This window comes from Sinohyriopsis cumingii, chromosome 4 (assembly GCF_028554795.1).
Source record: "Sinohyriopsis cumingii isolate HCF-2022 chromosome 4, ASM2855479v2, whole genome shotgun sequence".
Lineage (NCBI taxonomy): Eukaryota > Metazoa > Mollusca > Bivalvia > Unionida > Unionidae > Sinohyriopsis > Sinohyriopsis cumingii.
Genome location: NC_142964.1, coordinates 103,483,240 through 103,496,797, shown reverse-complemented (window position 1 = coordinate 103,496,797; position 13,558 = coordinate 103,483,240). Strand labels below are relative to the sequence as shown.

At 33.7% G+C, this 13,558-nt stretch overlaps 1 protein-coding gene across 1 annotated transcript in view; it reads left to right on the top strand.

Annotated features, from left to right (window-relative positions):
- The first annotated feature begins 964 nt into the window (after window positions 1–964).
- The window catches only part of LOC149801812 (F-box/WD repeat-containing protein 5-like), a 30,795-nt gene continuing 18,201 nt past the window's right edge, over window positions 965–13,558 (top strand). Inside the window, exons 1-3 of the mRNA XM_089956168.1 lie at window positions 965–1,121; window positions 3,766–4,011; window positions 7,584–7,761. Of these exons, the coding sequence (XP_089812294.1) occupies window positions 984–1,121; window positions 3,766–4,011; window positions 7,584–7,761 (562 nt within the window). The 5' untranslated portion in view covers window positions 965–983. The remainder of the gene's footprint in view (window positions 1,122–3,765; window positions 4,012–7,583; window positions 7,762–13,558) is intronic.

Sequence of the window (13,558 nt, the reverse complement as noted above, 5' to 3'; positions counted from 1 at the left end):
AATCTTTAAAATATTTATCTTTTAATGTAGATGTATAGTTTGTGCAATATGAAATAAGTAATTCTTATCTTATCTTAAAGTACCTTCAAATAGAAAGGTAATTTTAAAATGAACATTTTTATTCCGTATTCAATTTTCCATCATAACGTCACAGTACAATATAGGCAGTGCAATATTTGGATTACCTTTGTTTTGTATCTACTGCCTTTCAAATTATCTGTAAAGAGTTCAGTTGTATATATATTTGCTTAATGTATTAATATTTTCTATTTGAATAGCTGGTAACATTCAAATTAAATTTAACTTTTTAGCGTAGGGAATACGAATGCTGCTTAATAATAAGGAACATCAGGACACATATTTTAATTGTCGGGTTCGAAATTGTGCTTTGATAGATAACGTTATATGGTCCTGTAACATGTTTCCGCGGATGTACTGTACCTTTCATGTATGCGTTAAGGCAAACCACAAGTTGTATGAGAATAAAATGTGTTCTTGAGAAGGAGGACGCAATCAGTCCATATAATTTTTCTCTTATTTTAACGCCAATAATTTTATACTAATTTGAAGGTATGTGCTTAGAATGACTGGCTCTTGTAGCAAGAAAATTAAACCATTACAAATTTCTCTGTTGCTCGAAGGACTAGTAGATTGAAAAAATGCACTGTCATGCCATCTCTATAGTAAAATTTATACAGGTTATGTAGGTGTTCAAAACGGATTATTTCAGTAGTGGGTGTCATTTTTTAGAATTTGATTCTATATACCTTTAATTGGCAATTATTCACTTTATTTGGATTCTCATACATCCATATTTCTAGTTCTACAATATAAGACATAGCACATGTTTTTGTTTTAGTACTGTGTCTTACTATCCAAATAACGGCCTTGTACAGCATTGTAAGTATTTTATTATAGCTGTTCAGCATCTGATGCTTGTAATTTTCCTTTGTTTTAGTCATCCATATAAAATTGCTACGGGAATGGATGGAGAGGAGGAGGAGGAAGTTGAAAATGAAGCTTGCACCAGTTCCTGGCAGAAGGCAACAGATTCCATCCTTCTTGATGTATTCTCATTTTTGGATGCCTCCAGCCTATGTCATGCTGCACAAACTTGTAAAGTAGGTATTTCAAGTTAGCATCATCTACTGCATTCTTTAATTTTATGAGGATCTGGAAAATGTTCATCAAAGAAGTATGAATTTCTTTATATGAGTGTGCAGATATTAAACAAAACTTTTCTAGGAAGTATAAAGTCGGTTTTGGATTACTTTTTATTTATTTCTTCTCCAAATAAAACTTGTGATTTTTCTACTCTTAGGAATATTGGTTTAAATTTTAAATTTCATTTGCAAAACTTGCGAGAGCATCACTCAGTATGTATTCTCATTACGGGCATCATTGTTATAAAACCTCTGCATTGGAATCAACATAGAATTCAATGTGATTTTCTCCTGGATTAGACATATTTACATTTTCTTACATGTATATTTTTATACATGTATATTTTTAAAATATTTTGCAGAGATATCATCACTAAATGAAGATTTTGACAACTGGAATAAAATTAATACCTAACATCTATTATAAGCAAATTTTTTTAAAGGTGTAAAAAAAAAAAAAGGACACAGAAATGTAGGTCAGAATACTTTTGTTAATAAACTGGCTTCATGTGGCCCTACAGGTCATTTTGATTTTGAAAATGAATTGGTTTTACAGACAGGTGTTAGCATCAGAAACATTTGTGTGAAAGGTAACTGTGCCGTGGATCATTTTATCATGTAACATAAATTAACCTGTTGAAGTTAATATCTTGAATCAAAGGGGGGTAAATATTTATTAATCTGTTTCTTTAGGTGCTGTTTTTTCTTCTGTCATTAGTATGTTGATTAAAATATATTTGTGTCCATTCCATGATGTAAACATTCTTTGAACTGGTAGTAACTTTATGAGTGTATTTCAGCCTGTAAAATATTTAATTAAGATGTTACTTCTTATGTTATTTAATATCTTACAAGAAAGGTGTGTCATGTATTACCTTTGGGAATACATTGTCATTACATTTTCATTTTCTTTTTTCTTTTTGGCTTTGGAGTGATTTCATTTCCTCAGTGTTTATGATATTGTGTTCATTCTATGTTTACAAACATAGTTTGTGTTTCTAAAATAGCACCAAACTTTATTGTTTTACTAAAATTAGTAATCTAGTATCCATCCATGGGTTTTTCAAGCTTCAAGTGAGGCAACTTAAATTTAGTTAATGACAGTAGTTTCCCTTCCATATTATTCCACTGACATTAATTATATTAATCATTGAAACAAGATTTAAGACTACCAGTATTTTTAAAACGAAATCAGAATTATGTCTCAGATACTGTTAAAATGTAAATATAAATTCTCTAGTGACATATAAAGGAAAGAAAATTTAGAAAAATTATTTTATAAAGATTATTTAGAACAGTCTGGTTTTTATAGTTGAAAGGAAAGTGAATAGCCATATCACTGGAGTTGTTTCTTCATCTCACTATATGTAAACTAGTATCACTTAAGCCCTCTAAGCCATCAATTTTTTCTTTTGTGTCTAGATAAAGAATATATATATATATATTACAAAATAATTGCATAATGTTATTTTTATTTTACATTTCTATAGCAAGTGTTGAAAAGGCAACATGTTATTTGCTTTTAACTTATTACTCTTCAGTATAGAAAGCCTTCTTTTACTGTGTCCTTGACCATTTTGCTGATGCTACATATTTAGCCCACAATATCAGTTGGTAAGATATCATATTTATAGGACTGCTCCAGTGGCCTAGAGGTTAGAGTGTCCACCTCAGAAGCGGCAGGTCGTCGGTTCGATTCCCGGCCGTGTCATACCTAAGACTTGCAAAAAATTAAAAATCATAATCACACACACACTCATATTTATAGCAGCCCACGATATCATTTGGGAAGATATTATTTACAGCAGCCTGCAATATCAGTTTTCAGGATATCATCATATTTACAGCAGCCTGCAATATCAGTTTTCAGGATATCATATTTACAGCAGCCTGCAATATCAGTTTTCAGGATTTCATCATATTTACAGCAGCTTGCAATATCAGTTTTCAGGATTTCATCATATTTACAGCAGCTTGCAATATCAGTTTTCAGGATATCGTATTTACAGCAGCCTGCAATATCAGTTTTTAGGATATCACATTTACAGCAGCCATTAACAGCAGTTGGCAAGATATCGTATAAAAAGTGTTAAGTTTGCATGTCAAATGCAGTGGTGTAAATGTACATCAAAGCAAGTTTCATGAGCGTGATACTGGATTCATGGAAACCGTTGTTACCAGTTATGCTCGCTTGTAAGTCACATCCAGTTATAAACTGCTAATACCCAGATTTGCCATCACATAATGTACTCCAAAGTCTATCCATTTTGTTAGGACAGTAGAACATGCACCCTGATCTGCTGGAATATTATATGATATGGGTCTTTGTTGTTTGGGGGTTCTGTTGCAGGTATTTGCAGTAAGTGTTCTATCAAATTTTTATTATTATTATTATTATTATTATTATTATTATTACTATTTAGTCATTCTGATTAAAATATCTGTTCGTGGTCATTATCCATAGTTTGGTCTGCAGAAATTTCATTCCATAACAGGTCATATATTATGATCTTGTGGAATTAATGTTTGATAGCATATTCAAATTCACACTGTTTCTTTTTACATGTTTTATGTTAATAAATTTGTATTTATTTATTTACAGACATGGAATAGAGTGGCGCTTGATAAAACCCTGTGGAGAAACCTATTACGCTGCTCAGTAAAGGATCCAGACTGTGTGTTGCCTGAGGGCCGGCACTCATGGCTCAAGGAGTATGAAAGAATCCATTACAGAGCCCCACTTGTTTTGAGTGAAACCCTGACACAGCACGTTGATGAAGTCCTGCATGTTAGTTTTGCACATGGAGGGCATCTTTTTAGTACCACTTCTAAGGACTGTACACTTAAGGTAATCAGAATGTTGAAGTTTAATATTGTGGGTCCATTATATATGGACAGTAATTTTTCTTGCATGTGCAGATTCAGTAAAATTTTGATAGTGACATATTTTACAGTAAAGATATCATGCAATTAATGCAGATGAAACACAGTTTGTTGTTATTTGGTTTTTAATCTGAGAAAATAATTCAACCCAAATATTACCTTCTTTTGTTTCCTATGTCCTAAGTAGGAAAATTTTATAGCTGTGTTTCTTGTTAGGAGATTCATATGTTAGAAGATTATAAAAAGCCAGATGTCGGACTTGCATGTATATAAAGCTTCAGCTTAAGATCTTGCTGTAAGTAATGTTTTTTTTACTTTTAAAGTGTGATTATTTGTAAATGCTGCCTTTTCACCAATGTCTATTTATCAGACTAGTATTAGATAACAATTTTGTTTTTACTCTGGAAAAATCCTATTTTTTGAGGTTCAGATTTCAGTACCTTCATCAGATGTGAGCAGTCATATGAACTGATCATTTATGATGATGTGATGATGGTCCTTTGTAAATATTGGTTACCAAATTACCATGTATAACTACCTGTGAAAAGCATATATCCAGGCCCCCTGTCAAAAGCATATATCTAGGCCCCTGTGAAAAGCATGTATCCAGGCCCCCTGTGAAAAGCATATGTCTAGACCCCATCAGCTCAAAACTTTTAAGCATGAAGTTCAGGCTAAAGGTCAATATCCACGTATCAGACCCAATAATCTAAATACCTTTTGAGCAATAAACCAGACTTGGAGTAAAATAAAAAGCAAATCACACCTACTAATCTCAAAAAAATTGTTTTAGCAAGAAACTTGGGATCAAGCTCAAAAGCCTCAAATAAGGCCCTGTAATTTAAAATATATTGAGCAAAAAGCTTGGGGCCCAAACTTGTAACTCAAATTGTGTCAGTCTGAGCAAGAAACTTGGGTTTAAGATTTGGAAAAGCAATAAAATGAGTATCTACATTTTTGAGCAAGAAACTCTGACTCTTAACTCAAAACTTCAAAGTTGTATCCTTTATTCTCCAAACTTATTAGGCAATAAACTCGGGCCCAAGCTCAGAACCCATAAATCAAGCCCCATAATTTAATAAATTTGAACAAGAAATTTGGGCTTAGGCTTAAAACCCCCAAATTAGGCCCGATATTCTCAAAGCTGTTTGAGCAAGAAATGTAAACTCAAGCTCAGAAGCTCATTAGCAGGCACTATATTATCAGAACTCTTTCATCATAATTTGGCAGTCTTACAGAGAGTCATGTATCAAGAATAATCTAAATGTCATCAGAATTTGACAGTCTTACAGAGAGACATGAGTCAAAAATAATCTAAATGTCATCAGAATTTGGCAGTCTTACAGAGAGACATGAGTCAAAAATAATCTAAATGTCATCAGAATTTGACAGTCTTACAGAGAGACATGAGTCAAAAATAATCTAAATGTCATCAGAATTTGACAGTCTTACAGAGAGACATGAGTCAAAAATAATCTGAATTTCATCAGAATTTGGCAATCTTACAGAGAGACATGAGTCAAAAATAATCTAAATGTCATCAGAATTTGACAGTCTTACAGAGAGACATGAGTCAAAAATAATCTAAATGTCATCAGAATTTGGCAGTCTTACAGAGACATGAGTCAAAAATAATCTAAATGTCATCAGAATTTGGCAGTCTTACAGAGAGACATGAGTCAAAAATAATCTAAATGTCATCAGAATTTGACAGTCTTACAGAGAGACATGGGTCAAAAATAATCTAAATTTCATCAGAATTTGACAGTCTTACAGAGAGACATGAGTCAAAAATAATCTAAATGTCATCAGAATTTGGCAGTCTTACAGAGAGACATGAGTCAAAAATAATCTAAATGTCATCAGAATTTGACAGTCTTACAGAGAGACATGAGTCAAAAATAATCTAAATGTCATCAGAATTTGACAGTCTTACAGAGAGACATGAGTCAAAAATAATCTGAATTTCATCAGAATTTGGCAATCTTACAGAGAGACATGAGTCAAAAATAATCTAAATGTCATCAGAATTTGACAGTCTTACAGAGAGACATGAGTCAAAAATAATCTAAATGTCATCAGAATTTGGCAGTCTTACAGAGACATGAGTCAAAAATAATCTAAATGTCATCAGAATTTGGCAGTCTTACAGAGAGACATGAGTCAAAAATAATCTAAATGTCATCAGAATTTGACAGTCTTACAGAGAGACATGGGTCAAAAATAATCTAAATTTCATCAGAATTTGACAGTCTTACAGAGAGACATGAGTCAAAAATAATCTAAATGTCATCAGAATTTGGCAGTCTTACAGAGAGACATGAGTCAAAAATAATCTAAATGTCATCAGAATTGGACAGTCTTACAGAGAGACATGAGTCAAAAATAATCTAAATGTCATCAGAATTTGGCAGTCTTACAGAGAGACATGAGTCAAAAATAATCTAAATGTCATCAGAATTGGACAGTCTTACAGAGAGACATGAGTCAAAAATAATCTAAATGTCATCAGAATTTGGCAGTCTTACAGAGAGACATGAGTCAAAAATAATCTAAATGTCATCAGAATTTGACAGTCTTACAGAGAGACATGAGTCAAAAATAATCTAAATATCATCAGAATTTGGCAGTCTTACAGAGAGACATGAGTCAAAAATAATCTAAATTTCATCAGAATTTGACAGTCTTACAGAGAGACATGAGTCAAAAATAATCTAAATGTCATCAGAATTTGACAGTCTTACAGAGAGACATGAGTCAAAAATAATCTGAATTTCATCAGAATTTGGCAGTCTTACAGAGAGACATGGGTCATGAGTAATCTGAATGTTTGTGATGCCAGCTCATTTCAAAATAAACCTTTTTGAGCATTGAAGGTTTGGAAATTTGAGATTGAGTTTGATACTTAAAAGGTGCTGAATGAAAACTGGACTTTGTGTTAAACTTAGAGTGTTGTTGTTGTTGTAGGATTTAGACCACTCTGCGACTTGGGGCCCCAAACTTAGAGTGTACCTTCATGATTGAAGTTTAGCATTTTTTGTAGAAGAATCAAAGTTGAGAAGATACTAAAAGTTTTGTGTATCTAAATATAATGCCAAATTTTTCAGTCTTTGAGTTTCAGTTTCTGACCTAGTATTCTAGTAACTATTTGAGCAAGAAACTTGAGTACAAAGTCACAAAACTTTGACAGCCAATAACTTTAATTAAAGCTAGAATCACCGATTGTTCACATTGTTCTTAACTTGTGTCTATCTAGATGGCTATATTTGCATGACATATGTACAGTGTATCAATTTTTAATTATGGTGATATGGTCGTGAGTTTCTAACTCATACAATATCTTGAATCGGTGTCCAGATCTACCGTCATATAATATACTGACAGATCAAGGTATATCATAAGTAGAATGAACAACCTGGATTTAAATTGGTGTATTACACAGCTGCGGATCTGGGTCTGTTATTTGGAGTTGGATACCCATTATGTATAAAGGTGTTTATAATTATAGTCTCCACTTTTCAAACTTAATGATTTTAGGTGTGGGAGGTTGGATACCCGACTCAGTTGAAGTTCTCAAAGGATTTTAATGACCTGCAATGGAGTGACACCCATTTTTCGTCTTTTAACGAGTCAGACACAATGATTCTGGTGTCTGGGGATAATGTTGAAATGGCAGACGGAAGCGGATTTGTTGCTATTCTATCACTGATACATGGTAAATATCTGTTATTTGGTTGATACATAGTAAATATGTTATTTGTTGATACATAGTATAGGATTTCAGATGCAGTGCAGTATGTTATTTGGCCACTCTTTGGATTGTAATCAACTGTAAATCATGCAATCCATTTGTCACACCTTGTACTTTCTGCAGTGCCAGAAAAGCCATTCACATTTGATTGTAGTAATCAAGATGCCTTAAGAAAATGTTACACAGGGAGTGAAGCATGTAATAAGAATTACCTAGTCAAGGATGATGAAGTACATTTCAAACTACCATGGTAAGTTGATATAAATTGATTGGAAATTATTGAATGAATTATTTAGATTTTCAGATATAATATATTGTTTCCAATCAACCAGTTGTACAGACCTTGAAATGGTTATTGTCCAGAGTCTGCATTTCATTTACATTACAGTTGTAATGGGTTTGCATTCCAATTGTAATGTGTTTGCATTCCAGTTGTAACATGTTTACATTCCATTTGTAACGTGTTTGCATTCCATTTGTAATGTGTTTGCATTCCTAGTTGTAACATGTTTGCATTCCAGTTGTAACATGTTTGCATTCCATTTGTAATGTGTTTGCATTCCAGTTGTAACATGTTTGCATTCCAGTTGTAACATGTTTGCATTCCATTTGTAATGTGTTTGCATTCCAGTTGTAATGTGTTTACATTCCAGTTGTAATGTGTTTGCATTCCAGTTGTAATGTGTTTGCATTCCAGTTGTAATGTGTTTACATTCCAGTTGTAATGTGTTTGCATTCCATTTGTGTTTTGTTTGCATTCCAGTTGTGTTTTGTGTGCATTCCATTTGTAATTTGTTTGCATTACGTTCATGTTTCGATATAATCAGTCATTCCTATTTTTGGATACTGTACAAGGGCTTATTACCACGAAAAGTTATCAGCATCTTGGAAATGATTTTGAAATCCATTCATGAAATGCATTTATGTTTTCATTTATTATTCATTGTACTCTGTTCTATGTGGGACCACTCCAGTGGCCTAGTGGTTAGAGTGCTAGCCTTTGATACGGGAGATTGCGGGTTCGAACCCTGGCCGAGTCATACCAAAGACTTATAAAAATGCTACTAACAGTTGCCTCGCTAGGCACTCAGCACTAAGAGGTTAGTGTTAGGATTAGTTGGCATGGTGTCAGTGTAATGTGACTGGGTGGGACATCATGCTTCATTTCTGCAGCATGATGCCACAGTTAAGCACGTCATTATAAACTGCTACACTGCAGACATTGTAGTGATATGACTGAAAAATTGTTAACTCTTATGTTAAAACTCCAGATCACGCACACATATGCATGCTGTATTCTATGTGCTTTATTTGTGCTCTGTTAAAATTATGTTGAAAATTCATTCAGCATTTAATTTAAATTCATTCTACATACCACTTGCATTCATTCTACATACCATTTAAATTCATTCAGCATTTCATTTGCATTCATTCTACATACCATTTGCATTCATTCTACATACCACTTGCATTCATTCTACATACCACTTGCATTCATTCTACATACCACTTGCATTCATTCTACATACCACTTGCATTCATTCAGCATTTCATTTGCATTCATTCTACATACCACTTGCATTCTACTTACCACTTGCATTCATTCTACATACATTCTACATACCACTTGAATTCATTCTACATACCACTTGCATTCATTCTACATACCATTTGCATTCATTCTACATACCACTTGCATTCATTCTATGTACCACTTGCATTCATTCTACATACCACTTGCATTCATTCTACATACCACTTGCATTCATTCTACATACATTCTACATACCATTTGCATTCATTCAGCATTTCATTTGCATTCAGTCTACATACCACTTGCATTCATTCAGCATTTCATTTGCATTCATTCAGCATTTCATTTGCATTCATTCTGCATACCACTTGCATTCATTCTACGTACCACTTGCATTCATTCTACATACATTCTAGATACCACTTGCATTCATTCTACATACCACTTGCATTCATTCTACATACCACTTGCATTCATTCAGCATTTCATTTGCATTCATTCTACATATCATTTAAATTCATTCAGCATTTCATTTGCATTCATTCTACATACCACTTGCATTCATTCTACGCATCACTTGAATTCATTCTACATACCACTTGCATTCTTTCTACGTACCACTTGCATTCATTCTACATACCACTTGCATTCATTCTACATACCACTTGCATTCATTCTACATACCATTTGCATTCATTCTACATACCACTTGCATTCATTCTACATACCACTTGCATTCATTCTACATACATTCTACATACCACTTGCATTCATTCTACATACCACTTGCATTCATTCTACATACCATTTGCATTCATTCTACATACCACTTGCATTCATTCTACATACCATTTGCATTCATTCTACATACCACTTGCATTCATTCTACGTACCACTTGCATTCATTCTACATACCACTTGCATTCATTCTACATACCACTTGCATTCATTCTACATACCACTTGCATTCATTCTACATACATTCTACATACCACTTGCATTCATTCTACATACCACTTGCATTCATTCTACGTACCACTTGCATTCATTCTACATACCACTTGCATTCATTCTACATACCATTTGCATTCATTCTACATACCACTTGCATTCATTCTACATACCACTTGCATTCATTCTACATACATTCTACATACCACTTGCATTCATTCTACATACCACTTGCATTCATTCTACATACCATTTGCATTCATTCTACATACCACTTTCATTCATTCTACATACCATTTGCATTCATTCTACATACCACTTGCATTCATTCTACATACCACTTGCATTCATTCTACATACCACTTGCATTCATTCTACGTACCACTTGCATTCATTCTACATACCACTTGCATTCATTCTACATACCACTTGCATTCATTCTACATACATTCTACATACCACTTGCATTCATTCTACATACCACTTGCATTCATTCTACATACCATTTGCATTCATTCTACATACCACTTGCATTCATTCTACATACCATTTGCATTCATTCTACATACCACTTGCATTCATTCTACATACCATTTGCATTCATTCTACATACCACTTGCATTCATTCTACGTACCACTTGCATTCATTCTACATACCACTTGCATTCATTCTACATACCACTTGCATTCATTCTACATACATTCTACATACCACTTGCATTCATTCTACATACCACTTGCATTCATTCTACATACCACTTGCATTCATTCTACATACATTCTACATACCACTTGCATTCATTCTACATACCACTTGCATTCATTCTACGTACCACTTGCATTCATTCTACATACCACTTGCATTCATTCTACATACCACTTGCATTCATTCTACATACCATTTGCATTCATTCTACATACCACTTGCATTCATTCTACATACATTCTACATACCACTTGCATTCATTCTACATACCACTTGCATTCATTCTACATACCATTTGCATTCATTCTACATACCACTTTCATTCATTCTACATACCATTTGCATTCATTCTACATACCACTTGCATTCATTCTACGTACCACTTGCATTCATTCTACATACCACTTGCATTCATTCTACATACCACTTGCATTCATTCTACATACATTCTACATACCACTTGCATTCATTCTACATACCACTTGCATTCATTCTACGTACCACTTGCATTCATTCTACATACCACTTGCATTCATTCTACATACCACTTGCATTCATTCTACATACCACTTGCATTCATTCTACATACATTCTACATACCACTTGCATTCATTCTACATACCACTTGCATTCATTCTACATACCATTTGCATTCATTCTACATACCACTTGCATTCATTCTACATACCATTTGCATTCATTCTACATACCACTTGCATTCATTCTACGTACCACTTGCATTCATTCTACATACCACTTGCATTCATTCTACATACCACTTGCATTCATTCTACATACATTCTACATACCACTTGCATTCATTCTACATACCACTTGCATTCATTCTACATACCACTTGCATTCATTCTACATACCATTTGCATACATTCTACATACCATTTGCATTCATTCTACATACCACTTGCATTCATTCTACATACATTCTACATACCACTTGCATTCATTCTACATACCACTTGCATTCATTCTACATACCACTTGCATTCATTCAGCATTTCATTTGCATTCATTCTACATACATTCTACATACCACTTGCATTCATTCTACATACCATTTGCATTCATTCTACATACCACTTGCATTCATTCAGCATTTCATTTGCATTCATTCTACATATCATTTAAATTCATTCAGCATTTCATTTGCATTCATTCTACATACATTCTACATACCACTTGCATTCATTCTACATACCACTTGCATTCATTCTACATACCACTTGCATTCATTCAGCATTTCATTTGCATTCATTCTACATACATTCTACATACCACTTGCATTCATTCTACATACCACTTGCATTCATTCTACATACCACTTGCATTCATTCAGCATTTCATTTGCATTCATTCTACATACATTCTACATACCACTTGCATTCATTCTACATACCACTTGCATTCATTCTACATACCACTTGCATTCATTCTACATACCATTTGCATTCATTCTACATACCACTTGCATTCATTCTACGTACCACTTGCATTCATTCTACATACCACTTGCATTCATTCTACATACATTCTACATACCACTTGCATTCATTCTACATACCACTTGCATTCATTCTACATACCACTTGCATTCATTCTACATACATTCTACATACCACTTGCATTCATTCTACATACCACTTGCATTCATTCTACGTACCACTTGCATTCATTCTACATACCACTTGCATTCATTCTACATACCACTTGCATTCATTCTACATACCATTTGCATTCATTCTACATACCACTTGCATTCATTCTACATACATTCTACATACCACTTGCATTCATTCTACATACCACTTGCATTCATTCTACATACCACTTGCATTCATTCTACATACATTCTACATACCACTTGCATTCATTCTACATACCACTTGCATTCATTCTACATACCATTTGCATTCATTCTACATACCACTTGCATTCATTCTACATACCATTTGCATTCATTCTACATACCACTTGCATTCATTCTACGTACCACTTGCATTCATTCTACATACCACTTGCATTCATTCTACATACCACTTGCATTCATTCTACATACATTCTACATACCACTTGCATTCATTCTACGTACCACTTGCATTCATTCTACATACCACTTGCATTCATTCTACATACCACTTGCATTCATTCTACATACCATTTGCATTCATTCTACATACCACTTGCATTCATTCTACATACCACTTGCATTCATTCTACATACATTCTACATACCACTTGCATTCATTCTACATACCACTTGCATTCATTCTACATACCATTTGCATTCATTCTACATACCACTTGCATTCATTCTACATACCATTTGCATTCATTCTACATACCACTTGCATTCATTCTACGTACCACTTGCATTCATTCTACATACCACTTGCATTCATTCTACATACATTCTACATACCACTTGCATTCATTCTACATACCACTTGCATTCATTCTACATACCACTTGCATTCATTCTACATACCATTTGCATACATTCTACATAGCATTTGCATTCATTCTACATACCACTTGCATTCATTCTACATACA